The sequence below is a fragment of the Oryza brachyantha genome, chromosome 3 (assembly GCF_000231095.2).
Source record: "Oryza brachyantha chromosome 3, ObraRS2, whole genome shotgun sequence".
NCBI classification, from domain to species: domain Eukaryota; kingdom Viridiplantae; phylum Streptophyta; class Magnoliopsida; order Poales; family Poaceae; genus Oryza; species Oryza brachyantha.
Genome location: NC_023165.2, coordinates 26,425,085 through 26,452,816, shown reverse-complemented (window position 1 = coordinate 26,452,816; position 27,732 = coordinate 26,425,085). Strand labels below are relative to the sequence as shown.

At 41.5% G+C, this 27,732-nt stretch overlaps 5 protein-coding genes across 7 annotated transcripts; 2 read left to right on the top strand and 3 right to left on the bottom strand.

Annotated features, from left to right (window-relative positions):
• Positions 1 to 312: 312 nt before the first annotated feature.
• LOC111828519 (uncharacterized) lies at positions 313 to 3,081 on the bottom strand. The gene is made up of 8 exons (NM_001360324.1): positions 2,642 to 3,081; positions 2,287 to 2,402; positions 1,897 to 2,072; positions 1,299 to 1,489; positions 1,128 to 1,214; positions 872 to 1,029; positions 568 to 778; positions 313 to 481 (listed from the first exon to the last, which is right to left on the bottom strand). Exons 1-8 carry the CDS (start codon positions 2,771 to 2,773, stop codon positions 332 to 334), a joined length of 1,221 nt encoding a protein of 406 aa, NP_001347253.1. The 5' UTR covers positions 2,774 to 3,081; the 3' UTR covers positions 313 to 331.
• A 472-nt stretch (positions 3,082 to 3,553) lies between these two features.
• On the bottom strand, positions 3,554 to 10,321 carry LOC102705710 (probable methyltransferase PMT28). Of its 2 annotated transcripts, NM_001360323.1 has the most exon segments (9): positions 3,554 to 4,606; positions 4,890 to 5,084; positions 5,219 to 5,464; positions 5,556 to 5,730; positions 5,869 to 5,961; positions 6,046 to 6,316; positions 7,090 to 7,239; positions 7,321 to 7,912; positions 10,263 to 10,321. In NM_001360323.1, coding segments are annotated over 9 exon segments (1,980 nt in total). In that variant the 3' UTR covers positions 3,554 to 4,407.
• Positions 10,322 to 10,615: 294 nt separating this feature from the next.
• LOC102705424 (putative S-adenosyl-L-methionine-dependent methyltransferase Mvan_0910) lies at positions 10,616 to 13,123 on the top strand. Its single transcript, XM_040522584.1, has 2 exons — positions 10,616 to 11,143; positions 12,477 to 13,123. The coding sequence occupies exons 1-2, from the start codon at positions 10,699 to 10,701 to the stop codon at positions 13,112 to 13,114; spliced, it is 1,083 nt and encodes a 360-aa protein (XP_040378518.1). The 5' UTR covers positions 10,616 to 10,698; the 3' UTR covers positions 13,115 to 13,123.
• A 66-nt stretch (positions 13,124 to 13,189) lies between these two features.
• On the bottom strand, positions 13,190 to 15,158 carry LOC102718346. The gene is made up of 6 exons (XM_015834603.2): positions 14,910 to 15,158; positions 14,708 to 14,815; positions 14,489 to 14,613; positions 14,305 to 14,405; positions 14,151 to 14,210; positions 13,190 to 13,808 (listed from the first exon to the last, which is right to left on the bottom strand). Exons 1-6 carry the CDS (start codon positions 15,130 to 15,132, stop codon positions 13,724 to 13,726), a joined length of 702 nt encoding a protein of 233 aa, XP_015690089.2. The 5' UTR covers positions 15,133 to 15,158; the 3' UTR covers positions 13,190 to 13,723.
• Positions 15,159 to 20,075: 4,917 nt separating this feature from the next.
• LOC102718066 (5'-nucleotidase domain-containing protein 4) lies at positions 20,076 to 27,638 on the top strand. 2 transcript variants are annotated; one of them, XM_015835638.2, is made up of 17 exons: positions 20,076 to 20,529; positions 21,123 to 21,385; positions 22,036 to 22,113; positions 23,048 to 23,268; positions 23,376 to 23,468; positions 23,585 to 23,668; positions 23,842 to 23,958; positions 24,044 to 24,134; positions 24,208 to 24,264; positions 24,591 to 24,644; positions 24,749 to 24,806; positions 25,280 to 25,356; positions 26,073 to 26,143; positions 26,371 to 26,431; positions 26,867 to 26,926; positions 27,072 to 27,134; positions 27,205 to 27,638. In XM_015835638.2, exons 1-17 carry the CDS (start codon positions 20,385 to 20,387, stop codon positions 27,250 to 27,252), a joined length of 1,641 nt encoding a protein of 546 aa, XP_015691124.1. In that variant the 5' UTR covers positions 20,076 to 20,384; the 3' UTR covers positions 27,253 to 27,638. The 2 variants fall into 2 exon arrangements, with proteins under 2 accessions (XP_015691124.1, XP_006650668.1); XM_006650605.3 differs by having other exon boundaries at positions 20,080 to 20,529; positions 27,224 to 27,638.
• Positions 27,639 to 27,732: the final 94 nt, after the last annotated feature.

Genomic DNA, 27,732 nt, shown 5'->3' with positions numbered 1-27,732 from the left:
ATATGTTGTTCTTTGCAACATTTCACTGTGTTCAGGAAAAAAAAAATGGGGAACTAAAGTTCACTTTAAGATCACGGGAAACCTCACTACATTTAAAAATCAAATAGTGGGGAAAAAAATAAAACAGAGCTCCATGTTGTAAAATATAGTATAGTGTAAGCATAGGCCTACACAATTAACCCAGAAAGGGATTGATACACATACAGATCCATGTAATGGAAATGGCCACTTCAAAATTGACTATTAAACTCTAGAAGATAGGTTAGTTCTTCAAGACCGCAGTCCCAGGGTTTAGTAACAAAATTGATACTGAGTGGAGTTTGGAGATAGGTTAGTCTTTGTGGGCTGCTGCACCATGGCGTCTTTCCTTCTTGTAACGAGATTGATCTGGATCAAAGCCACCTTCCTCTGCACCATAGACAGCCCATGAAGGTGTCAGAGCCATGTAGTCCTGGCTCTTAAACGGTTTTCCAGATGTCACCTGCATTGGTTAATGAAGCGAATTAACATACATGAATTATCTTCTTGTCTATGTCGCACAATAGTTATTCTTGAGGAAAAGCTCACCAGATCATGGAATCGATCATAATCTATCCAGGTATGCCATTTGCCGTTGATCTTGAACTTATCAACCTTTGCAAGTAGAACACAGCATGAATGAGCATGCTCACAAGCTACTTCGTACACACCACCGCTTTTTAATGCCAAAGCCTCGGAGAATTCTTTTACATCAGAGTGCCAAGGGACATTTTCCATCGTCAACTTGGAAGTTGTTGACCTGGATGCATCGTCGCAAAATATCAGTTGACTAAATAAGCAATTGAAGAGGAATGCTACAATCAACATGCAAGAAGATTAAAAAGGCACTTACGAGCCACAATATGTTACACCCTTGATTTCAATGAAATCAGGTTGGCCGAGGTTTAGTAATTTTGCGTAAGCATCTATCTCTTCTACATTCCAGCCTTTAACCAATGTCAGACGGTAGACAGTTCGTTGGTCTTTCTCATGCAGGGACTTCAGAGAATCCTAGGGCAGAACCGAAGTACATAGCACAAAGGATAACACAGATCAGTATTGGCAAGCCTTATGTTCATGATGTACATCTGGAAATATTTCTGCATTACCAGAAAGCGCTCCCAGAAGTCTGAAAACAATGGCCTGTCGACAGCCTTCAAGCTTTCCTTTGTAGCTGCATCGACACTGACATAAAGCTGCAACCATGCACACACATTTATCTCTAAAACTTGTTGCTCTTAGCACTCAAATGCCAAAATAGATCTCAATTCGAATATAACCTGAGTGATTGGTTTAAGTGTCTTAATTTTATCAGGAAACTGGGCATTTGTAACGAGAAATGTAGATATGTGTCTGCGGTGTAGCTCGCCAACCAGAACATTTATCTCCGGATACATAATTGGTTCACCAACCAGAGATAATGCACAATGTCTGGGGGATAGACCCTCTGCCAGCCTCTCTGGTTTTACTCCTGAAAAAAGCATGAAGCAGCATAATTATTTTTAGCCAATAAAGACTACAATGGTATCGCTTGCTGATCCATGACTGGCTAACTAACATTCTTGCCAGAAACTCTATATTGAGGTTTTACAGATAGTATAAAATCTGCTCTTGCTAGTATTCACAAAACAAAATTTCTAAGTTTCACGTCTGATACATTTCGAAATCCCTTATTTGGCATTTGGATGTGGTTTCTTAAAGAATATGTGAGGGAACCTGTTCATGCTGTTTTCCACATATGCAAATAAAGGTTGCAGGCAATGGAATGGTCAGAGTCTAATAATCAATGGTTTTAACTCGTTGTTTGTACAGTACAATATATAACGCATGCCTCACAACCCATGAAAACTTTATATATGGCTTCAGATACATGCATACCTGGTACCCCTTTCATCTGCTTAACCATTTTTGTGTGTTGGTCGATTGCAGTATTAACAATGTCAAGAGGATCATCCATTTTCCATTTCCAACTCTTCCCAACAGGATTGGTGTGATGCCTCCAACAAAATACACACTTATTTGCACATGCCAGACTTGGAGTTGCTTCCATGCATCTGCCAAAATGAGCAAAAAAAATCAAAATCAAAATATGTAACCTACAGTGCATTATGTTCTCAACTTCACATGCAGTATAAATTATTGATTTTTCTAATACAACATCTAACATTCTAAGTGAAAAAATAAGAACTAAGATAAACATAGGGCAACTGCAGTTTCCAGCCACTAACAAGCATTCTGCATACACTGTGACAGAAGCAAAATTTTCACCTGTGACTTTCGATGCCATAAAATGAGTGCTTGTAACACCCTCCCCGGCCTCGGAGCTGTGATTTTGTCCATCTACAAATCTTCACCCCGCTGTGAGAACCGATAATTTTGTAACCCTGCAACAAAGGTGTTGGTTTGTATTATAGACTACTGATCAGATCGAGCAGAATAAAAACTATATGCACCAAGCACATGAACGACAAATAAGAACAGTGAGATGTTAACTAGCTCTGCAAAGTAAGTCGGATATGAGCATATGTGATCAAGATATTCCTTGTGGCCTAAAACTCCTAAATGTAACACGAATTGTACATTATGTATAATTAGTAAAATGTATTAAAACATGGTTGCTCACTTGCTTCTCTAAGCTCGCCCTGATGATTGGAGTGACCATATCCCTCGGACCATTCTCCCCGCCATTGGACAAAGCCCCCTCAACCTTCCCATTCTGCCTCCTTGCCTGCGCCTTCCCGGCAATGTCCTCCATGTCAACCTCCCTGCCATCCACCTCCTCTTCCTCGTCATAATCGGAATCCTCCTCTTCCAATTCTATCTCATCAAAGCCATCGCTATCCCCCTTGGTTTCCTCCCTGATCTCCTCCCCCTTCACCACCCTCACCACCCTCCCACACCACTCCTCGAATGCGACCTCGAGATCCCCGCCGTCCACGTCGCCCTCCCCAATGGAGACCACCTCGACGGCGCCGAGCGCGCGCAGCCACCGCGAGAAGCTCCTGGCGGCGGCGTTGAACGTCTCCCCGTAGGCCCGCGACCCGACGCCGAAGACGGCAAAGCGGACGCGCGACAGCAGCGCCGCGCCCGCGCGGAAGTCGGCCGCGGACTCCTCGAGCCAGCGGGCGAGGAAGGCCGCGGCGGGCGGCGGCGCGCCGCCGTCGTGGGTGGGGAGCACGAGCAGCAGCAACGGGACGGAGGGGAGGTCATCCGGGTCGAAGCCCGCGGCGTCCGTGGGGTGGGCGGTGACGCCGGCCTCCCGGAGGCGGCGGGAGAGGAGGGCGGCGAGGGCCTTGGAGGTGCCGGTGGCGGAGGCGTAGAGGAGGGTCGGGGTGGGGGCGGCGGAGTCCGGGCCCGGCGACGGGGATGGTAGATTGCGGCGGACGCGGCGGAGGCGGATGGACTTGTAGAGGAAGAAGAGGGAGGAGGAGGAGAGGAGGAGGAGGAGGGCGAGGTGGGAGGTGGTGGAGGCGGAAGCGGAAGCGGCGGCGGCCGACGGGAAGGGAGGCATCGCGGCGGCGGGCGGGGCGGCGTGGGAAAAGAGGTTACCCGATCAGCCCTTGGGTTTTGGGGTTTTTCTAATGGAGGAAATAATGGCAGAACCGAACTGACACTCTTCACTCTTGTGTAAAATTCGTACAAAATTTAAAAACAAAAAAGGACATAAGAGAAAAGAGTATAGTGCCAAAAGATCTTAATTTGCTCTTAAATAAGTTTCCATCTACAGCATAAACTGCAGTTTGCTCTTAAGCCATCTCAATTTCTGGTTTTTGCGAGCTAAATCTTTGCATGATCATGTGAATTTCTGGTTTCATCATCCATGCTATAAACTGTTGCTTTTCCATGTGCTATTAAGTTCTTTGTAACCACTAGGCTACAGGTCCTTTCGCATACACTGTTGCTTTTCTGAAATAAAGTGTGGATACAATGGGTAGGAAACAGTGTTTCCATTCCAACATTTTAGTACAGGCAATTGAGCTATTCTTTCTTGTAGAAGAGCAACTGAGAAAGATGCACAGCACTCAAGAAATTCTTACGTACAGTACTCACACATTTTTACAACTTTCATTCGAATCAAGCAATTGTTCTTAGTGTTACAATCTTTACAGGTTTACATACTGTTGTTACAATTTACAACAAAATACAAACAAATGCTCGGTTTTTCAGTCAGGCCTGGATTTCAGGAAGGGCATCTTCCTCTGTACCTCGAGCAGGATGCTGCTCCGGAGACCAGAAGTACTCAACAAGAGACAATAGATGGCTCAGGATATTTGTTTGGTGCAAAGAATGAATCAATCGTGTATCTTTAACCCAGAATAAGAGAGCAATAGCTGTACGCCTGTACCACTTCAAAATTGGTATGTGGGGAGACTTTATCAACAGATTAGATCATGGCCGCCAAGTCGACTTCTTTACAGACATGATACCCTCCTTGTCCTTCCTGAATGCCATTACTATTTCCCAATGCAATGATTTCAAAATTTTCTCCAATGGATCAAGGATCTCAAGTTTCTCTCTGATGATGGCCCAACCTCCAGGCCTCAAAATTCGGTCCATTTCAACCACAATTGAGACAGGTTGCTTACATCTACATAATTCAGGCAATAGCATATCAAGCATTACTTTGGTTATTGATTATTATGCATCAGGACACAAAAGCTAGGTGCTCAATGTTCCACGAGTTTGAAATCTATGCAAAATGATGAGTTCTAAAAGAGTTTTTTTATGGTCCTTGGAGGTATGTATACCTCTATACTCCCAAGGACCATAAAAGAACTCTCCAAAAGAACCATGCCAAATATTGGTACCAAGATGAATTTGATACCAAATATTGTATGAAGCCCAAGAAAAGAAATCCTTTTATAACATACCTGTTCTTCAAGCGTGAGAATAAGTGGTCAGCATGTAGAAGATCATATGACCTTGGATATGTGCTAAGTGGTTCACACCAATCATGGTAGACACCAATCAGCCCACGCTCGTAGATTATGGGCAGAGTGTCCGGAGCATGAACAGGAACAACGTTCATGACCCAGACTTTCTTCGATGCCAGTGCAGCAGCAAATCTGCAAGGAAACAGCTACAGGCTCACAGCTGATTCATACATATTTATTTCAAAGTAAATACTGCATAATTGCATATTTCTCATAGCAAATAGATTAATCAAGCACTTGTCAGTAATTAGAAAGGAGAAGAATACCCTCCAAATACAGCTCTCATATCCAGAACATTTCGGATATTTGACCAATCAATTCCCAATCCATCCAGATATGATTTATCAACAACAGCCTTCCAATGTTTATGGTCAGCCTCCACCCTTGTTTGCAAGTCCCCAAGCCACTCAGGAAAAGTTTCAACCCTCTTAGGCCACTCTTCAGGCCATTCACTCCCTCGCTCTTCAATACCAACAGGTGCTTTATGCAGGCAATGTCTGATCAGTGTATACCTAAAAGGGGAAACCAAACTTACCGTTATACAAGCTTACAGGAAAAACATATTTCAATGAAATGATGTAGTCATCCAAGTAATCATCTTACCATGCAGGAGCTTTGTTCTGGTCTTCCTTACAAAATGGAGGATCTTTTGTTGCTCTCAGATCATATATCTCATTTGAAGGTGGTCGTTGAAATATTTTCATTCCAGCTTCACTGACATCATCACTATTGTAAGCTATTACATTCCAACATAACGCAGTCATCGAAGCTGATATTCCTGAAAAAGAAAATTTGGGAGGAATGTGAATAGGAATATGCAAATTTAAGTTAATTTTCCTAGTAAGACAGAACAATATCAGTAAAGAAACACTACAGCCATTCAAGCTTTTTCTACAAATATACAATTTCAACATACCCTCTTCACTCTCAAGGTCACCATGCTTGCTTGATATAATGAAGTATCCTCCTGGACGAAGGATCCTATTTATCTCTAGGAGAAGCTTTCCACCTAAGCCATGGAAGACATGTAATTGCTTGTGATGTAACAGAAGGCTAATGTACAGAAAAATGGAAGGCAGCAGCATGTACATACCATTAGCATGCCATGGTATGTTGCAATCACCACAGTGGATAGCATCAAATACACCACTAGGGAAGGGCAACCTTTTCGATCCAAGACTGCCAACTGTTGCAGGGATGCCACGTTCAAGGGCAACTTGTGCAAGGTCCGTTTGATCATTCGTAAGGCCTAAAGATAGTGTTATCACATCCTTCTCAAGTAGAGTGACACCAAAGCCAGCACTTTTGCATCCGATGTCCAATACTACTCGAATATTTTTACCCCATTCAATGTCAGGTGCCATCTAAGTGACAAAAGAAGTAATGTGCAGATTGTGTTAGGTATTAAGACAAATGGGATGCCCAGAAGAATAAATAAAGCAACATGCAGTTCAATGTATCTGGAATTTTTCATACATGAAGTAAACTTATGAATCCACATTATTTTAATCAGGACTCGGAACACAGATCAGCGGAAACAAACTTTCTATTTGAGAAAGCTACCTAATAATCACCCTTAAGAAATCAGGATAGGTATTAGAGGCGTATCAATTGATACACAAATGTCAAGTTGAACAGGGTGTGATTTTACCTCTATCGTTCAGCTATACCCCTCCTATGATGACAAAATCATTTAAAGTCACAAATAGCCATCAACCATCCTCTACAGACTTCACATCTTGGTCAATAGTAAATGCACAGCATATGTGCTTTTAACAGGCCAATATTGTTTTCACATTGGGTTTCTAAGGGAAACTCTCTCAGTCCTTCAAGGAATGTCCACTAATTCCTTAAACTCAAAAATAGTTATGGAAAAAGTTCTGAAAAGAAACATCATTGAAGCAATATCCATCTAGCATTAACTATACTAAAAAAATTCCAAGTATAAACTCGGTTCTCACATCAAAAAAACATTTTGGCTTATGGATCAGCCTACTTAATATTGCAGGATAGAAGGCAATGTGAAGAAAATCGTATCAAGACATTTCGGCAATAGTGCCCAGTAAGTGCTAGTGCTGGTGTGCTACCTTTGCATAGCTTGCGTCTAACAGAAATGAAATGATGTACAATCTATTACCTCATCGATTGAATTGACATAATGCCTCGATCCACCTTTGAATTCCCACTCCTCAGGTGGGAACATCAGGTAATCGCCTGTCCGGTTCAGCCAGCTGTGAGCCTTAACATAACTTGACAACCTAGGATGTCCAATGTTCCCATACCAAACCTGCAATCATGCCAACAATCACCAAAAGAACAACCTCAGAGATCAAATCACTATCCATTCCAACTATGAATTATGATCCACCTTCTCTTTCCTCTCCGGCCATGGGGCAGGCGCCTTATACTCCTTGGGCAGCGATACAAGGCATGTCACCGGCGACCTCGGACAGCTCCGCTCGCGGTGCCGCTGGCTCCCATCCCCATCAAAATCCACGCAAGGGATATAATGGTGGCCGCTCTTGGCGCTGCAGTGCTTCCAGTGGTAATGTGCAGACGAGCTGAACAAAGGCGGGAGCTTCTTCTTCTTCGTTGGAGCTTTCTTATGCCCCTCTTCCGCCTCCTCGCCGTACCCGTCCCCCTCGCTGGGCTCGTCGACCTCCAGCTCCGGCGCCTTCTCCCCTTCCTCCTCAGGCGCCTTCCCGTCTCCACTGTCCTCGGGCATGGGCAATTCCGCCTCCTTCTCCTGCTTTTGCTCCTCCTCTGGCTCAGACTCCAGCTCCGGCTCCGGCTCCGGCTCCGGCTTCTTCTCGTCGGGTTTTCGGCCAGTTTTCGGAGACGGCTCAGCGTGATCCGCCTTTTCCGCAGCGGCATCCGGCGAGGCGGTGGCATTGGGGCGGTGGGATCCGGACGGAGAATGGCGCTTCTTGTGGCTGCGGGAGCTAGCGGGCCGGGGCTTCCTGTGGCCGCCGCCGCCGGTAGTGGCACTACGGTTGCGGGACGCAGGGGGAGGAGGGTCGACGATGTCGGCGGCGAAGGAGGAGCGCTCGGTGGAGATCTGCTGGGAGGAGGAGGTCGGGGAGAGCGAGGTCCAGACGATGGCGAAGGAGAGCCCGAGCGCGACCGCGATGGAGACCTTGGCGGCGAAGCCCAGCGGCGGGCGCCTCCTCCAGCACCCGAGGATGCCGGACGAAGCCCCCGGGCGCCCCGGCGGGCCGCGCGACACCGTCATGCGGCGGCGGTGGCGCCGGCGGTTGGTGGGGCGCGGCTGTCGGTGCGGTGGAGGGGGCGGAGTAGTTGGCGTGGAGTGGACTGTGGAGAGGGAGGGGAGGAGTGCAAGTGAGAGGAAATGAAATGTTGGGGAGAGCAAGTTGGTCATTGTTGTTATACTGGCTTTGTTGTTTTTTTTTTCCTTTAGCTTGGAGAGTACAGTTGTGGATTGTGATTATTCTAGTGATTAGTGTCAACAGCAATGTTATCCATATTTATGCAAATCGAGTTGCTTCATGTTAACACATTAATGCTACTATCTCCGTAAGTTAAATTGAACTTCAAAGATAGTACTCTTTCGTTTTTTTATTTGATGCTATTAATTTTTATCTATATTTGGTCCTTCATTTTTTATAAATAAGTAAAATTATAGGTCATACTCAAAGTATATTTAGTAACAAAATAATTAATAATTATATAATATTTTTGAATAAGATAAATGATTAAACATAAATTTAAAAGTAAAGGGCGTTAAATAAAAACGGAGTGAGCACTATTTTGAAATGGTTAGTATGTTGCATATAAAGGAAAATGCTTCTTTCAGATGCAATGTTTTTTTAAAGGAGTTGTGTGGAATCACTGTTTCTTCCGAAAAATCTCGCAAACTTCTTATATTCCAGAGAAATGTTGTGGCTACGTTGAGAAACATAAATTTCGTTGCAGGCATTACATTCCATCGTGCGTTTGCGGTTTATATACGAGGCAAGTGATTGGTTCATCACATGAAATAAAGTTGTAGCATAGTCAACAAATAAACGATAGTTTGAAGCAAATGAAATTCATTTGTATAAGCCTAACTTGGTTGTATCACTTCACTTGGCATAGTTTAATTTGAAATCTCATGCTCTATCAGAACAAGAAACCAAAGAAAGTTATTACTTTAATCTAAATCCTGCATCTACTTTTAAAAATCATATTGAATAATGATGAAACAAAGCAGCGGAGGTGTCATTTTTCTTTCAGGGACGCAGCCATTCACTGAGTTGGACATGTCACCAACAGGGTGACGGATCTTCGGTCCGGTAGGTTTCAAACTGATTTTTCGTTTGTCAAGCGAAGCAAAGTTCAGAAAGAGGGACACACTGTGCATAGCACGACGACAAGTAATGTTGGTAAAAATCGCACCAAGATGCATGCAGCGTGATCACTTAATTAAACTTTTGTCCGACAAGGATACGTTTAAACCTAAAATAATGGAATGGTTTTGCTATACATGTGTCATGGACTACTGTAACTATAATATAGTTAGCATTTATATAAATGAGAAATGTCTACGGGTCTTATGACACGTGATAGAAACGTCATCACCTCTCTTGATAATATTTGACATTGGATCATTTTCTATTGTCCAGTTTGTTCATAATTAGCATATAATTACATTGTAAAGTTTCACTGTAACTAGCGCTAAATTATAAGTATTTTTTATTTATATATGAGACTTACATGCTATTTGTTTTTATCACTAAATATTAGCTATATTATAATTATATTATAGTTATATTCGTGTGATGTTAGTAAAAAAAATCTTTCAAGTGATATACAATTATTCCTTTAATGGTAAGCCTGAGATTTATTTTTCTAAAAGAAAATTCTCTCGAGCTTTCATTAGCAAATCATTAGGAGTAGAGAGAGATCTGTAGCGACCTAAGTAGCATCCTAGATCCAAGATTCTATGAGCAAATTTCATATTACATTATGTAAACAGCTAGTTCTCTACTTGGGCTAAATTACCATCTTTTTTAAAAAATACATATATCCAATTAAATACAAAGAAGGATAAAACATACTACTATTTCCGTTTCATGATATAAGATCTTAAACTTTTTTGGTTGCAACGTTTGATCATTCATCTTATTCAAAAATTTAGTACAAATATAAAAATAATAAGTTGTGCTTAAAGTTATTTTCATAATAAAGTAAGTCATAAGCAAAATAAATAATATTTTTTAATTTTTTAAATAAGACAAATGCTCAAACATTCGAAGAAAAAAAAATCGGCAAATGACCAAACCGGAGCCAGCCGTACGATCGGCAACAGACTTGCCGGCCCGCACGTGCTTGTCGTCTTCCTCTCCTCCACCATTAATAACTGATCGCATCGCCCGCCGTCTCCGTCGCCGTCGCGCCACACAGAGTCCTCGCGCGCACGTCGATCGCTCGCGCGCGCGCGAAAGCAAGCGCAGAGGCAGAGCCCGATCGAGAGCTAGCCTCGCGAAAAATCGCGCACCACCCGTCTCCCCCCGACTCATACATGTGCACACAAATTAAAAAGCTCTTCCCCGAAAAACTAGCTAAAGCTCGTGTACGTGTGGTCCTCTTTTTCTTATCTCTTCTTTCCTAGCTTAAAATGGCCGGGTCCATGTAAATTCAGCTCCAGGTTTTGGTAGTCTACTACTACTGGAGTACTTTGCTTGTGCTGTCGCGCACATGAAGCTGGCTAGCTAGCTAGCTAGGACATTGTGTGGCTGTGTGTGCCATGTCGAAGGAGGAGGAGGGGAAGGAGAAGGTGGTGACGATGGAGGCGGCGACGGCGAGCGTCGCCGTGAATGGCGGTGGCGGCGCGGGAGGGGAGGAGGAGAGTGCAGAGATCGCGGGGGTGATGGAGGCGGCGGCGGCGGAGGGGGTGAGGGCGCTGCACGCGCGGGTGGAGGCCGAGTGGGGCCCCGTGCTGCAGAGCGCGTGCCAGACGGCGGCGGCGAGGGCGCTGTGGGCGCGCGCCGTGCGCGACCCGGCGGCCGGGGTGCTCGCCGGGGAGAGGTTCCTGAGGGGGCTCCGCGAGCGGATGCGGCTCGACGAGGAGGCCGGCGCGCGGGAGGTGCACGGCGTCATGATCGCCGTGCGCACGCTCTGGTTCGACGCCCGCGTCGGGGCCGCCGTCGCCCAGCTCGGCGGCGCCGCCCAGGTCGTCCTCCTCGGCGCAGGTTCGTATGCATGATTACTTTCCCGGCAAAAAGAAAAAAAAAAGGAGAGATCAGGCACGGTGTGCATGCAGCATGCGTATGCATGTAACGTATACGTACTTACTGTACACCACGTACAGTAATGAATCTAAGACTATAGTGTCAGTGCATAGTTTTATAATATAGTTATCAATACTGTAACTAGGTAACCAAGCCCAATAATTTTTATGGGATGAAACTCCTCTCTCGTCTCATGAAATTTCGACATTTAATAACTTTGTCAAGTCAGTAAAATTACTGATATGGCTCCTTATTTAATGTACATAACATCTCATGAAATATGCATTGAGACTGGCCTATATATAATACGTATTCTATATTTTTAGGGATGCATGCTAGTATAGTACGGTGGTGTATATATATATATATATATATTGTAGTATCATACTACATGTAGTACATTAGAACATAAACACGTATCCTTGCCAAGGAAAAATTACCAACCTTCTACAGTCGATTAATTGAGTTTTTTTTTTGGCAAATATGAATTTTATTCATGCATGCACAATTGGTTGGTCTTCTTCCACGTTGTACACTTTATTATATATGTGTGGCAAGAAACTTATGTGATCTGCTACCCGGAAAAAAACGAATATAAAAACGGTGTTCTCGTCACAGAAGATTAGGAGTAATGTTATCACCTAGCATAAGTGCATACATAGGCTAAAGGGAAAAAAAATGGAAATAATTGTGCCTCGAAATGAAGACACCCGGCAACATAACAGCAAGAACAAAGCTATCCAGCAACGTGGGGGTGCAGGAGTAGTACTGTTTGTCTGGACTCCGCAAAGCACGTCAGCTTCAGACAGGAAATGGATTCTAATGCCTGATATTTATATGACCCTTGACACTTGCTGTTAGATCCCTTCAGTGCATTATTATCTGTTGGCACGATATACACCATGAAGCTTTTTGGAATTTATTAGCACAAGATTAGGATCACACGTAGCTGCATAAACCAAGACGCAATTTTGCATTTTGGTGCATGAGAGTCTGCCAAAACTCTGCTCAAATGTTATGGCATTCATCCAAAACTGCTATTCCATATGCATACTGTACCATTTGATTCGTATGCATGACATGATAGAAATCTATGAAATATGCCCGAATTCAACAATGATGACAAAAGGATTCTAATTGTTTTCTCACAAATTTAACAGTGAAATTCTGTAACAAGAGATACGACCTTTTTTAGCCGAAGAAGTGAATTAATTTCCCACAAACTATATACACTCGTACATACATCAACTCTTATTGAGAAAAAGACTAACTTGGGGAAAAAATGATTTTGTAGGGATGGATGCGAGAGCCTATCGACTGAGCTGCCTGAAGGAGTGCACGGTATTTGAACTTGATTTCCCGGAGCTCCTAGTAATGAAATCAGAACTTCTTCACGAAGCAATGAGTTCTGCAAATAACCAGAAACTCACAATGATGGCAAAATCATTGATTAGGGTTCCTGCTGACATACGAGATGGAGACTGGATGACCAAGCTACAGAGCTACGGCTATGCTCCTGAAAGAAACACCATATGGGTTCTTGAAGGCCTTCTCTATTACCTTCATAATGTCCATGCAATGCAGGTCCTCGAGACTATTGCGGCCTGCAGCGCATCAGTCCACACTGTCCTCCTGGCTGACTTCATGAACAAGAATGCAGTTTCGCTCTCTCGCGCGATGTACCATTTCTACCATGACAACCCTGATCTCCTGCTTCCTTCCATTGGGTTCTCTCAGGTAACTCTGTCACAAATTGGAGATCCACAAGCACATTTTGGGCTGCTAAGTCACCCGCAGAACCTGTTTGATAAACTGAGGAGACTGCCAAGATCAGTGGAGACAAACCCAGAGGATGGCACACCATGTTGCAGATTGTATTTGGTGGAGGCCTCTGTTTTTCCAGATGATCACACCACTAAACAGGGCAAATAAGTCCATTGAATAGTCATTTGAAATAATTATACCTTTTTCCAGTTTTTCCCTGATTGCTTGCGGAATTCATTAACAATCAAATTCCAAAACTTAGATGTGAGTATGTGACTTGTATAGTACGATGCAGTTCAAGGTAATCCGGAAAGTCTTGCTGATGAAAAATTGTATTACCAAGCGTTTTAGTTTATTCAATAACTAACAACTAGAATAATCAAACTTATCTCAAACTAAGATCGAACGAAAGAAAATTTAGTTTAATGAGTATCAGGAACAAGATAAGAAAACAAAAGTTTAAAGTACATGGCAACGATTTTAGTGCTGCTCTGCAAGCCGGCGGGTTGTGGAGCACAGCAGACAGAAGACAGGGAATGAGTGAACTAAGAAAAAAAGGATAGGCTTCTACAATCAAAACCTCCCTAAGTACTTTTGATATTTCATTTTCCCTGTTATGTAATGACCATTATTACCATAATAGAATATGTCAAATCAAACATACAAACTTGTCGGACAACAGTAGGTACTGATGAACAGAAGAGCATCGCATTACCTCGCAGGTAGATTTAGGTTACTCTGAAATTAGTTAACCCTCAAAGGTGCTTTCAATAAACTCTAGATACCTAAACAATCTTTAACACTCTGTTCAAATTTGTCAATAGCAGAGACGGTGCTCAGCAAGCCATCCTTCATCTTCTCTCTGCAGTATAGTGAAGTTGATAAGTGCCATGCATTTCCTAGCTTAGAAAATATTTCAAAGAAGTTCAACAAAAAAATCCCAAGTAATCAACATACTAAAACTCCTTTTGCTGGGAAATTTAAATTAATGAATTACTAGCCCATATATGAGTTATTGAACAAGCAGCCATAGCCCATAGCTAGGTGATGATAGAAATAGATGGCAGCATTGCAGAACAATAAGAACGTTTCTAAAAACAGCATACGAAACAGCAAGCTATTCTACAGTTACGAGCCAAGCTTATTCGGTTATTCCAACAAGTAAGATGGGAAAAACTAATATCGGTGTGGCCATAGTGCCCACCTATCAGCAGTGAGCTCAAAGTTACTGTTATCCACCACAGTTCCCAGGTCGGAGAATGATCTGTACAAAGCAATTTGTAGGTAAATTAGAGTTTACCCAAGATAACGGATAGCAATTTGCTAGGTTTCTTCTTCTTTCTGTGAATAAAACCTACTGTATTAGCTCAGCAAGCCTAGCATCAGCTTCAACCTTGAGAGGGTCCTTATCAGTGAGAAGCGACGCAGCATTCTTCAGTATCAAGCTGAATGTGCAGACCTGAAGTGAAATTCCATCAAACACCTGGTGTACCAAAAAACAAAGCAACCATAGCAATTGTAATCCCCTCCCGATTCTCGAACCTCAACGCCGGACCGCGACTGCAGCGCGACGATCGAGTTCCTCTGCCGCGGCACGCAGTCTCGCCCGGCCGCGCCGAGCATCCGCCCCACCTCCTCGGCGTCCTCAGCACCCAAATTGGCCGAAGCTGCATTGCGAAGGCACGATTGCGAAGAAACCCATACCATATGGTCATAGCGTGAGGCAGATTGAGCATACACTGGCGGAGCAAATGGAGGTACCGAGAATGCTCGAGGCTTTGAGGAGGATGTCGCGGGAGGCGGCGATGGGCGCGAGGAGGAAGCGCGCCGACTTCTTCTTCTGCTCCCGCAGCAACTCCTTGGGCCCAGCTGCGCGCATCCCAACAAGAGAAGAAGAGTGAGAGCACAGTCTCCGGCGACCGGCGATCTGCAACCAGTAGAGAACTAAGGAAGTTGTGCGTACGGATGCCGAGAGAGAAGGCGGCGGCGGCGGGGCGGGGCGTGGGCGTCGTGCCGGCCAGGATGAGGGCCAGCAGTGCTGCCCGGCGAGAGGGCAGGGTCGGAAGCGCCTGTTGCGGCCGAGAGGACTCCCGGGAGATGCAGGCGGCGCTGGTCCTCCGCCTGACAGGTGGCGTCGCCGTCGCCGGCGCGGGCGCGGGCGCGGTGAGCGAGTGGATGACGCGCATAGTATAGCTCTGGGATTTGCTTCGTGTGGGCCGTGGCCGTGACCGTGGGCCTTCCAGACAGCCGCTAAAATATAGTTTACGTATTCCACTTTACGTCTTTGTATGACTTTGACGGGTATGTTATGGATGCGCCTCTTACGGGCTGTGATAGCGCATTCAATATTATTGGCTTCAAATTAAATTTATCAAATTCAATATTTTCCACTTCTGTCAATGACAGTTGTTAGGTAGATTAGGTCAAGCTTGTGAAGGGAGGACTAAGAGAGGGATCTTTGCCGTTGCTAAATCATCATGTTTTTCTTTCCCGGCTTGTGTGAGGACACCTCGACAAGGTGAAAGTGCCCAGCATGTACGTAATTGCCTAGAAAATTCAGTTACGTATGAAATGATATAAAGTCACAAACTTCAGCTATACATTATTCAAACCATAGGTTTTAAGCAAGATGTATACGTAGACTATTACACTTAGGGCTCGTATGTCATATACTTATGAACAAGCAAACGCTAGACCTTGGAGCGACCTAGAAACCATAATTGTCCACTTATGGATCCTATTAATCATCTACATCTTCTTATCCGACATTATCATTTGGATCTAAACCCAAATATGAGTACATACAGTACTCACATTGGTTTTGGATTTTGTAGCGCCCATCCGAGACAACTAGGTATTGGAAGAAGGATAACTTCTCTGTGAACTGTGATCATGTCCGAGCTGATCCAACTTTATTCTCAACACCACTTGCTGAAGACCCGCCCCGTTGGGCATGCCCCCGTAGCAGGTGGATGAGACACCGGTCCTCCATCGAAGAGATCACGTTGCCTACGCCGGCGCAGCGAGTGGATGACGGGCATTGGGCCACTCGTGGTAGCTCCGTGTTTCGTTTCATCTTCGTGTGGCCCTTCAAGTTGAGCACACAAGCACATCGTTTGAACGATGGATTACGTATTCTACGATTACATCTTCGTAGAGTGTTGGTGGATCACGTCAGTGTTAGGCAATCGCGTCATTGCTAAAATGGCAGCCGAAAATGGGGTAAATTTGCGAAAAGCAAGACCGATACGCGAAAGCTTGCGTATCATAGAACAGAATACGTGAGGACAATTGGAGTTTATAACTTGGAACAATGAATAATATTTCATGTTGCAAGTCTAATCAGCTGAACGAGTTGATCGAAATGGAATCGCATAACTCCATCTTTTCAGAAAAAAGGAAAAGAATCGCATATATATAACTCCAACCTGGCCAAAATGCAGCCACTGCTGTTACTGGAATCAATTAAGACCATAACACAGCCAAAGTTTTTTATTTTGTGACTATAAAGTTAACAAGTTAAAGTTCAAACATACCCCATAGTTGATTAAGAAATATATCCGTAAAATCAAAAATCCTCTTCTGAGGAAAAAGATAGGAGTAGACCAGGATGCTGGATGAGTGTGTTCTGATTCATAGAAAGCTTTATTCTAATTCTATCCTCGACAATTGCAACAACATCTTGGCATTTTGATTTAGGTCTTTATGATATATGTAAGCAATGCAACACATCGAATTTGTTCGTTTTCTTGTCACTGCAACACACAGATCCGTGTGGCAAAGTGCCAGTGATGCAGAGTGATTGGAAAGATCTCTCTTTCCTGTAAGCATCTTTATCCGATGAGGTGAAAGATAATGCACTACACGTGTCTCCGTGTTTTTTAACCGCGAATCGTGTTCGTGGTTTGGAATCAGGTTAAGTCTAATCATCATGCCGTCCTAATCCTGACCTTAGAGCAAGTTCAGTATTATAACCTGGCTATAAATTACCTATAGCTAATTTAATAGTCAATTCATATAATAATTATATCGTACACAATTAATATCCGATCTCACATGTCATATACACATGTATCTTGGAGTTCGCGTTGTAGCTAATTACAAATTTATAGTTCGCTGCTCTTCTCTGCTCTCTTATCATATTAAAATATGTTTATAGTTGGTGCAGCAACAGAACAAAAGCTTCTGAACAAGATAGAATTTGTCTCATGCGTCGGTGCTCTCACTCACGCAAACTTAAACGTGCCAATTTGCAACTTAATCACAAGTTGAAAGTGTCACGCCATCAATTATAGGATCGTTGTCTGGTTTTTCATGGAGAAGACAAATAGTATATTTGTAAATACAAAATATTTTATGAACAAAACTTATATTATATATATATTCTTAATGATCTGAAATTTAAGGCTAAAAATAACCTATGGTAAAAAACTTAAAATCAACATCAAATTTAATGTTAAAAGTTTAAATTTTAGTTTATAAATATAAATAAAAGCGAAAAGATAAGGTGATAATAAGTTATAACCACATTTGTCGCCACATAAAACTTTCTTTTGGGGGTGTAACTCTCCCTTTCCAGCAAGCAAACAAAAAGGTCGACATTAGTAGAACATGTGAATACCCTAACAAAGGTCCATGTGATCAAAGATGGTACTACTGCAAAAGTGCAAACAAACTGATTAGAGTATGCCAAAGCGGCTGCCACTGTTACGTGGCGTTCGTTTCTACTTAGATTTTTTTTAAAAAAAAAGTACGAGCACGGCGTACATATCATAAAAAATCTATACAAGAAAAATTCTTCATTTAATCTTTCTAACATAGGATTTTCACTTTCTAATAGCTAACTCAATCATTAGGCTTCATGTTTCGCAAGTCAAAATTTAAAATTTGAGGTTGTTTTTATGATATTTTCATTATATTTTATTTATCGTATTTGTTTTGAAATTGCTATGGATATATATATAAAAGCTAACCATAAATTATTTTTCGGTTGCTAATAATCATTTTTTTCACTAAACGTAACTATAAGGGGTTATCAAATAATTAGTCCAAAATTAAATAATCCTTCGATCTCCATTATACTCCGCCTGTTTATATGTTTTATATTATAAAAACTTTTGGCTTTATCTAAATTCGTCTGTCTGTGTGTCAAAATATATATATATATATATATATTATATACAAAGATTAATTAGATCTACGGAGTATATTATATTATAAAGAGCGTAGATGCTAAACGATTTGCTAGAGAAACGAGTGCTGTGCAGTACAGCTACCAGTGGAGCAGACGGCGTGAGTTATCTATCTATCTATCCAACACGCGTCGGTGGGGTCGGAAGGAGAGGCAGGAGGCTCGGAAAAGCGACACCAACGGCTTTTGTTCTCGTCCAGGAGTTAGTGATCCAGAAGCCAACGTGGAATCCACGGTCCAAATTGCAGGAGAGAATCTATTCAACCGCTAGGATTCCCCTCCATGTTCGATGCCCTTTTTTATGCCTAGTTCAAATAATGATATGTTCACCTTTGAAATGTATACACGGGATTGTGGATAGCTATTGAATCTCCATGGTCTATGCCAATCCTAAAATATAAATTAGAAAAAAGGGCATTGATTTTTCTAGACCCACGTTCTCATCTTTTCGCTTCTACTTATATTTATAAACCAAAATTTAAATTCACAATCTTAAAATTTAATTATACGTTTTTATAAAGTTTATTTTTTAGCCTTGTCTTGTAGGATATCGATTAGATGTCAAATTTAAAAGCGACAAATCGATAATAAATGTCCTAGAAAAATGCTATTGCGCTCGTTTACCTCCATTAATATAATTAACTTTCATAAATAAGAATACCAATGTAAATATATATTTTTCTACGTCTTACCATGGTATATTGTATAATGTATTCATGAAAATTATAATAAATGACAACATATAGCAGCATTAGAGCAATTACTACTCTAAAAAATAACACACCATCTACCACAAAATCTAATAATATATGTATTCAATAATTATACATAAATATACACTACATCATTGATATCCGGTCTATCTCGTAGTGTCTTGTAATCTATGCTACCATTGACTTCAAATATGTAGTATGGTGTTTTTTTTTCACCCCCTCTCCCTCCATCTAAGCACAACTTTGATATGTCAATTTTCAAAATTTACTTACATTATTTATTATATTTATGTAGTCACCTCAAAAAAACAAGTAACTATTTATCTTGCTTTATTTAGACCTTTGTCACATACTATTTTCTTCCACCCTCGTCTCTTTATCCTGCCAAATCTTTAACGCCTATATTGTCGCATGCATGTTAAAAACCTAATTTTAGCCCTATCCTCCCATCATCAACCTCCAACGTCCAACCATCTTCTTCCTCGTCTCCAATAACTAATCACCGTCAGAACTACTTTTTGCAATCTCAATTCAACGCTCTCGCACTAATCAACCATGCATGCTCATCCTCACTCTATTATTGTACGCTTAAAGCTAGGTCCCAACATTATTATTGGTTCATCAGCTTGGATCTTGTCTAGATGGTTATGGCACGCAGGAATTCTGAAGTCTGTCATGGAAAACTAGAAACTAGTCCACTTCTTTTTTAGCAAAACCGCTTGGATGATCACGCATTTTTCTGGTCGTGTGGGCGGAGCAGAATCCCAGAAGCGGTAGCCCGAGCCGCAGCACCGTCCGTTTCCCCCCTCCACCGGAACGACGTCTCGTCATTAGAGCAGGTAGAACAGCATACTATAAACCAGCTATAAATATATTTTAAAGAAATAGAGGGAAGAAATAACAGAAGTGGACTATTAATTTGTAGCCAGCTACACATGAACTCCAAGACAAAGTGTGTATAACATATGAGATCATATGCTAATGATTTATAAATAACTATTATATAAATTAACTATTAAATTGACTATAAATAAATTGGAGCTATTAGATGATTATATTGAACTTGGTCTTATTGGCCTCGCCCTCGCGAACCGCACGGCGGCCTCGTGCTTCTCCTGCTTGCCGCGCCCCCGGCCAAACGCATCTCCCCACCAGCTAGCCACCACCACCCCACCCCACCCTCCCCCACCCCCTCCCGTCCGTCGCTCGCTGGCTGGCTTCCAACGCACGCGAGCCACGCATTCGCATCGGAAACCTCGCTCCTCGCGCGGATCCCTTCCTCCACCTCCACCTCCACCCCCCGTACGCGGCCGCGCCACTTGTCCCCGCCGCGCCGGCCAATGCCCGGCGGCGCACGGTGAGGGGGTGGGGGCAGCGCCGCCGGCGCGCCCGTTTGGATTCTATTCCTTTCCCCCACACTGCTCATTTATTCCCACGCCCCCCACGCAGCTGACGCCTCGTCGCACTCGTGTGCCTGCCTGCCTGCCTGCCTCGGCCTATTTAAGTAGGCCGCGCGCCCGGGCCGTGGAGCGATATGCTCTTCTCCAGGAGGCCGCTCGCCGCCGCCGCCGCCGCCCGACTCGCGCCGCTGTCGCCCCCTCTCCTTCTCTTCTTCGCGTCCGCCTCGTCGTGCTCCGCAGCTGCCGCGTCGGCTTCGGCTTCGGCTTCGGGTTCTAGAGGTACACGCGGTTCTGGGGCATTCGTGAAATTCGAGGCGTTTGTTTCCTTTTTTTTGGGGTGGATTTTGTGGCGGGATTCGTGATTTCGCGGTTCTCTCGTGGTATTTTCTGTGTATGCGATACTCAACTCTGGTTTTCGTTGTTTATTCTGCTTTGAAATGGCGGCTTTGATCCGAGGCGAGTCGTGGAGGCTAACCGTTTCGATTTAGCCGTCCCATGGCCGACATGGTGCGGTTGTTTATCATTTTTTTGCTTGTTTTTTAGTGAATTCAATGGTCCATCTTAACCTACGGTGTGATTTTGCTCTTTCTGGTGTATTTACATTGATTTGTCGAATCCTATTGCTGAACCGGTAATGACAATTTGGTATCATGGAATTTGTTGAATTTTGATGTGTTATTTATGTACGCTTCACACTTGTTATTGCATTGTTATAGTAGTCGGATTGTTTACGGATGCAATAGTAGTCCAAATGTTCATTTTACTCATTTGTGACAGACTGATCATCCATCAATTTTTACCTAGATGCTGGAATTCAGATTGTGGCACTGCACCTTCTCACTGATTTCGTGGTGAATATCGATTGTTATCAGGCTGCAGTGCTGTAAGGATGGATACCGGTGCGGTGGAGCCAGCATCAACTGGAGCAATATGGTCAACTCCATCAGTGGAACCTAAAACCATTTCTGTTGGGAAAGAGATATTCTGCAATCGGTCACTCAACATGAGGAACATCACTGCAGTAGGATTTGATATGGATTACACTCTTGCACAGTACAAGCCCGAGACATTTGAGGCCCTTGCTTACAATGGCACAATAGAGAAGCTTGTCAATGACCTCGGCTACCCTGAGGAGGTTAGTTGCACTGAGGACATGCATACTTGTTTGGTGTGTAAAGATAAAATTGAGGAAACTGTTTTATTTGACCCTATATTAGTTTATGTAGATGTTTGGACTTAGTGTGCCAAGTTTTTCTATGTATGAACTGAGATATTTCATATAACATAGGGACTTTTCTTCTTCCTCGTTTAAGATTGTATTATTTGTCTGTTACAGTAGTTAAATTGTGATGCAGCCTTCTTTGTTCCGTGCACTATCATAATGTATTTTTTTTTTCTGTGGTTTGTTTGTAACTTTTGTCATCCAGAATATAGCATTATGGATTGTTGGGATATTCTGGCATTTGTTTCCCATATCATTTCTTTACCTATCTTGACTCTTGACTAAGCATACTTATAGATTTGCAGCCAATGAAGAAAATGCCATTACAATTGTGTCCATGTATACTGATTCTCATTTTCTGCAGTTTATCGTTCACTACAGCCGTAGCTGTCTTGTAAAAAAGACATTTATTATTCCTTTGCATATTTGATTTTTTGTACACTTTCTGGAAATATAATTTCACCCATTTCATAATTAACATTTTGGTGTGGAGATGTATGAAGCAAATTGTTCCTTTGCTTCCTTTTGCTCTGGATTTAATATACTCTGTTTTCACTGTGCAGCTGTTAACATGGCAGTTTGACTGGAAATATATGGTCCGAGGATTAGTTCTTGATAAGAAAAGAGGGAACATCTTGAAGGTCAGCTATTATTGGTTGAACTCACCGCACTTGTAGAAATAGTACTATTATACATGCTTATTCTGAAACCAGAATCATCATTTTAGTAAGCAACCATACATCGTAAGTATGATATAAATTGATGTAAAATGGGAACCAGAAGAAAAAGGAAATCTATACAAAACCAAAGGTAGCATAACCAAGAGTAGTTGGATCATGCACTTAATTTTTCTTTAATTCTTTTACATGAAAACAGTCTCATTTGTTTTGATATTTGATACCTGTTATTGGTACTTGATTGGTTGAAATTGAAATTATCTAGTTTAAACCTAGTGGTTCCTTTTTTTTGTTAAACTATAAATGATAGTTATCTTGATCTCAGATGTTATTGTTGGACTTTAATCATCCACTTATTTTGTGAATAACACATCTCTAGCTCTTTTCAATACGCTAATTGTTCATTGGACACTTTCATCACTTGGAAAGTAATTTACATCTCTTGATTTAAAAAAATTAATTACTAAGAGTTAACAATAGATGCTCCACGTAGGCCTAGCATACTTTATACCATTGGACATTCATTGGTATTTTTTCCTTTCATATATTCCCGCCATGCTGTAAAATTTAACATGATTGATAACCTGGTGTTTCAATGGATTTCTAACGAATATATCATACATTCTAAAACTAGAAAGCTTTATATTAGGTAAAAAAAATAAATGATTTGCAACCAAACATATATTGATGATGGTCTATTGATCCGTAGAATATCCTACCAGTTCACCAATGCAAGAGGTGGTATTGTCATGGTAGGCTTATCACCATGACAAGGTTCTTTTATATTGTATGTAGGATACTCTTTTTCGCTGTGGTTATGAGCTGGATAGGATCAACCCAGTGTTTTTCCTTCAGAAAAAATAACTCTTTTTTTATCATTTGGATGCTGCAATATCAGATGGATCGGCACAAGTATGTGAAAGTTGCGTATCATGGATTTAGGGAAATGTCAAAAGAAGAAAAAGTTTCTGCATATGGAAGTACATTGATACGAGATTCCTTTGATGAGCCTGACTATGCCCTCATAGACACGCTTTTCTCATTGGGCGAAGCCTATCTATTTGCTCAACTTGTTGATTTCATGGACAACAATCCTGGAAAAGTACCTTCAGGCACTGAGTACGGTTCTTCTAATCTGTACTTGCTGATTGTCTTTTCACCTTGGGAGTCAAATTGTTCATATACTGTAGTTTTGTTTTAGAGCTTGCATTGTTTTCTCGGTACAGCTATCCACTTATGTACAGAGATGTGAGGTCTGCTGTTGATTTATGCCATCGTGATGGAACATTAAAGAAAATGGTTGCAAAAGATCCTAGCAGGTAATTTAGGTTTTACGAAACCACTATTTCCTTTTCTGTATTAGGCATTTAGGCTAGTTTGGTCCAATGACATGTTATAATTTCTGCTGCTAATTTATGTAGCCCAAACTTGACAGGTACATCAACGAAGACCTGGCCATTGTTCCTATGCTTGAAATGATTAAAAAATCTGGGCGTTCAACATTCTTGGTGACAAATAGGTATGTGACTCCCCATAGTGTTTCAGGCTCCAGTAGAGGCTTGTGTGCTTGCTTAATGTTTTCTTTTCCTATTTTGATGTATTTAAGCAAAATTGTTTTGCATCTTGCTGCATTTTATGTTTTCTTTCTTTTAGTAAGAATATCTTACTCTAGCCATATGCATGTCCTTGCAGTCTGTGGGACTACACAGATGTTGTCATGAACTACCTATGTAGGCCATATACCTCAGATGTAAACTCCGGTCACAACCACAAGTGGCTTGGATATTTTGATGTTGTGATAACAGGAAGGTTGGTGTCCTCTAATGTTCCTGTTTGTACTTTTGTTTTGAAACTATTCTGATTCCTAAACTGAAGTCGTTTTTTATCAATTCAGCTCAAAGCCAGGGTTCTTCCATGATGGTAACCGTGCAGGACTGTTTGAAGTTGAGCCTGATTCTGGGAAACTTTTAAATGCTGATCTACATGTTAGTAATATTACTTTCTAATTACTTTTTTTTATAAACTACATATTTCTAAAGCTCTGAATCTGTTGAAAAGATTGGAAGCCCCAGATCTGGTCAGCAGCCCTCAAGACCAGTTCACAAAGTTTACCAGGTATTAATGTTAACAATAATTCTAGCCATATAATGATTTTCCAAAGTATTCAGAGGTCACAATGACTATTGCAAACAATACTAACAAATTTTGTTTGATTTTTGTGGCATGTTTTGAACTTTCGATCATCACACTGTCCATCTCAAATAACAAATTATAAGTAGGTTCTATTTGTAGTCATCTTGATAACAGGGAGGAATTGCATTCACTAGTTAACAGTAGTGTTCTTCTGTTTGGATTTTGTGGCTTGTTTTGAACGTCACACTCTCTATGTCGCCTCAAGTAGCAAATTAAGTAGGATCTATTTGTTGTCATATTGTTAACAGGGAGGAAATGTTGGCCATCTTCACAGATTACTCTCTGTTGCTTCTAGTTCACAGGTATCATTATTATTTGTGGCTGGTTGCATGCTTGCATGTTTTTAATGATGCTAATAGTGTCATCATTACATAAGTAAAATGCTATATTATCTTTCGTTGCATAGGTCCTATATGTTGGAGATCATATTTATGGAGACATACTGCGCAGCAAGAAAGTCTTAGGTCTGTCGTGCAGTTCATTCTTTCTTTATCAGATTTCTCCTATTTGATTTGATAAATGTTGCAGCATATGTTCTTTTATTGCACAGAATACTAGATGCTGTTGTGTGATTGTTAGATAAATGACTACACGAGCAAAAGTTAATTTGAGCACTAGTTCCACTCAAGTGACTTGTACTGCATAGATATGATGAAGCATCATTATCTTTGTTTTTCAATTATCAAGTGTCAATTTTTAATCGGGGGACTTGGTTGGGCCTCCCCAGCAAAAGTGTCAATTTTTGATGTGGAAAAGAGGGCAAATCTTAAATAAACAGTGTATTATGTATAAACGCTGTAGTTCTCTTTGTTTCATGTATGCATCGTTGGTGCAAATTAATGAGGCCAGTAGTATGCATCGTTGAACAGGAAAATGGCAGGAAAAACAGTTTCTCTATTCAATCATCTGGTGATTCTGTGTTGTAATTTTCTTACAGGTTGGCGGACGATGCTAGTAATACCAGAACTGGAGCAAGAGGTGAAACTTCTTTCGGAATCAAAATCAACTCGAAAGGTATCAGTTATACCCACTTTACCAGTACAGAATGAATCCCAACAGTGAAATCGTACAAGTCTTAAGTTATCATTCTATGCAACTGCTCGCCTTGCCATGCTATACTAATAACATGATCAGCATTGCTCAATTCTATGGAATTTCCAATTTTAAAGCTTACTGGTTGGATGCTGCTGATATTTGTTTCCAAAATTTGTTACTTGAAAACTAGCTGCTATCTGATATTGGTTGGATGTTGCTGACCTTGTAACATTCATGAAAGCACACTGCCAAATGGCAGATCTAGAACTTTCAGAAACCTAGTGATAATAAATTTGGTTGTGAGAGTTGCATACTGCTATGAGTGAATTTAGCAAACTCAACTGTGTGCTCTTATTTGTATGTCGATTAGTCAGAAGCGCATATTAGATTGAATTTTAGAATGGCTCTTCTACGACTCTCGCATATATATCATCTAATAGGAAAATGGTTCTTGTCGGAATTATCAGTAGTTTGCAAACAATGTTGTTTAGTAAAATTTTCAGTGTATCTATATGGGGTAAAAATAAGACCAGAATGTTGAAATGTTGTCTGGCCTGAAAGCTTTTCAGATCCTCTCGCATAGTTTCATGGTGTGAATTGGATATTATTGTATGCATGATGTTTTGTGTGCTGAGCTGATTGTGTTTGTTTACCAAGCAATTGTTCATTATCCTGTTATTTGCTAACCTAAACAGGAGCTTAGGCATCTTAGGATGGAGCGTGATTCAATTGAAGATAGAATCCATCGTCTTGAATGGTCACTCAAGTATGTCAACAAAATTTCAAATTATCTATTTTCATTAGTTCTACATTTTAAAAATCTTATGTCACATCAATCAATATTCACACCATATAGTTATTTCAATACCTAGATGTGAACAACAGGTCTACTACCATCCACCTTTTTTTAACATACAGTGTGTAATAAGAGGTTTAGACATTTCCTTCCATTTGTGCCATCCATTGCTGGCTTACCCCTCCATTTTTGTCCAGGTTTGAAAATCTTACAGAAGATGAGAAGGAACAGTTATTTTCGGAGCATGACACTCTGCTGGTACGTATTCATTCTGAGTTAATAATGGCAATTGTCACTTGGTACTAAAATAAAAATGGTAGATATGTCTACTGCTGGCACAAAAGGAAGCCATTGGTGACAAAATGTGAGTCGAAAATGTTGGCTTGAAAGTGGGAATTTGGCCACCTGGGTTTAATGCAGTTGACTTCAAAGATCACCAGTTATGGAAATATGCGTTTGTTTTAGGCAGCAGACTAGCCCAGTGTGGCCGCATATTGGAGGTCTCATCTGAAAATCAATGCTTTTTTGTTTTCCACTACATAAACAAATTTGAACTCATAAATTATCTGGTTACAACTGGTAACCAATAAACTAGTGGTGGCTGTCTTATGTTCTGATAACAATGTCTGTCCCAGCAGGGTATGGTTTCATCCTAAGATTTTTATTTGCTTATCATTTGTTTTGGTTTTGCAGCAAAAGAAGGAGCATGTTCGCCGTCTTCATCAAGAGGCTCAAAGGCAACATCATCAGAAGGTACTTTGCTTATCATAACAAAACCTGTCGATATTCCATTCAGTATTGAATAAAAAAACTTATTGCGACAACATTTTCTAGACTTGAGTTTTGCATGGCCTCTTGTTCTGCCCTATACTGATTCCTGTTATTTGTTATAATTTAGTTTCATAAGGTGTGGGGACAGCTCATGAAGACGGGCTACCAAAACTCCCGATTTGCTCATCAGGTAACATGCTGCAGCATCCTGGACTGAATGCTCATGTTAGTTGCCATTTCACAGTTAACACAAGGCTCAGTTTTACATGTTTTACACAGGTCGAGAGATTTGCGTGCCTTTACAGTAGTCAAGTCACTAACTTTGCTTTGTACTCCCCCAACAAGTACTACCGTCCAAGCGAGGACTACATGCCCCATGAGTTCGATGTGCTTGGGCTGTAAGAGATCTCCTTTGAATAGAGTTTGAGCTGCATCTGGATAGGAACATGATCTTAGTCCTGTGACTCTTGTCATCGAATAACATGTTTTAGTTTCTGTTAATTTTGCAAACAAGCATGGGGTTGATCTTGTGAATGCTCACCCTTTTTCAAGTTACCGCTGAAAAGAAAGCGAAAGGTTTATCTGTAAGTATTATAGTCGGCCATAGCAGATCAGCAATTTAACTGTATCTTTTTGTACATAATAACAAGCTTAAAGAAAATTAAAAGGAATGAGATGTTAATTGGAAGTTCTAGTCCGCTTTAATTCTTTTGATTGGTGATGCCTCGTAAAGTTGTTAAATCTGAAAAACGTAGCAAACAAAGCGGTTGCATCTGATGGTATAACTT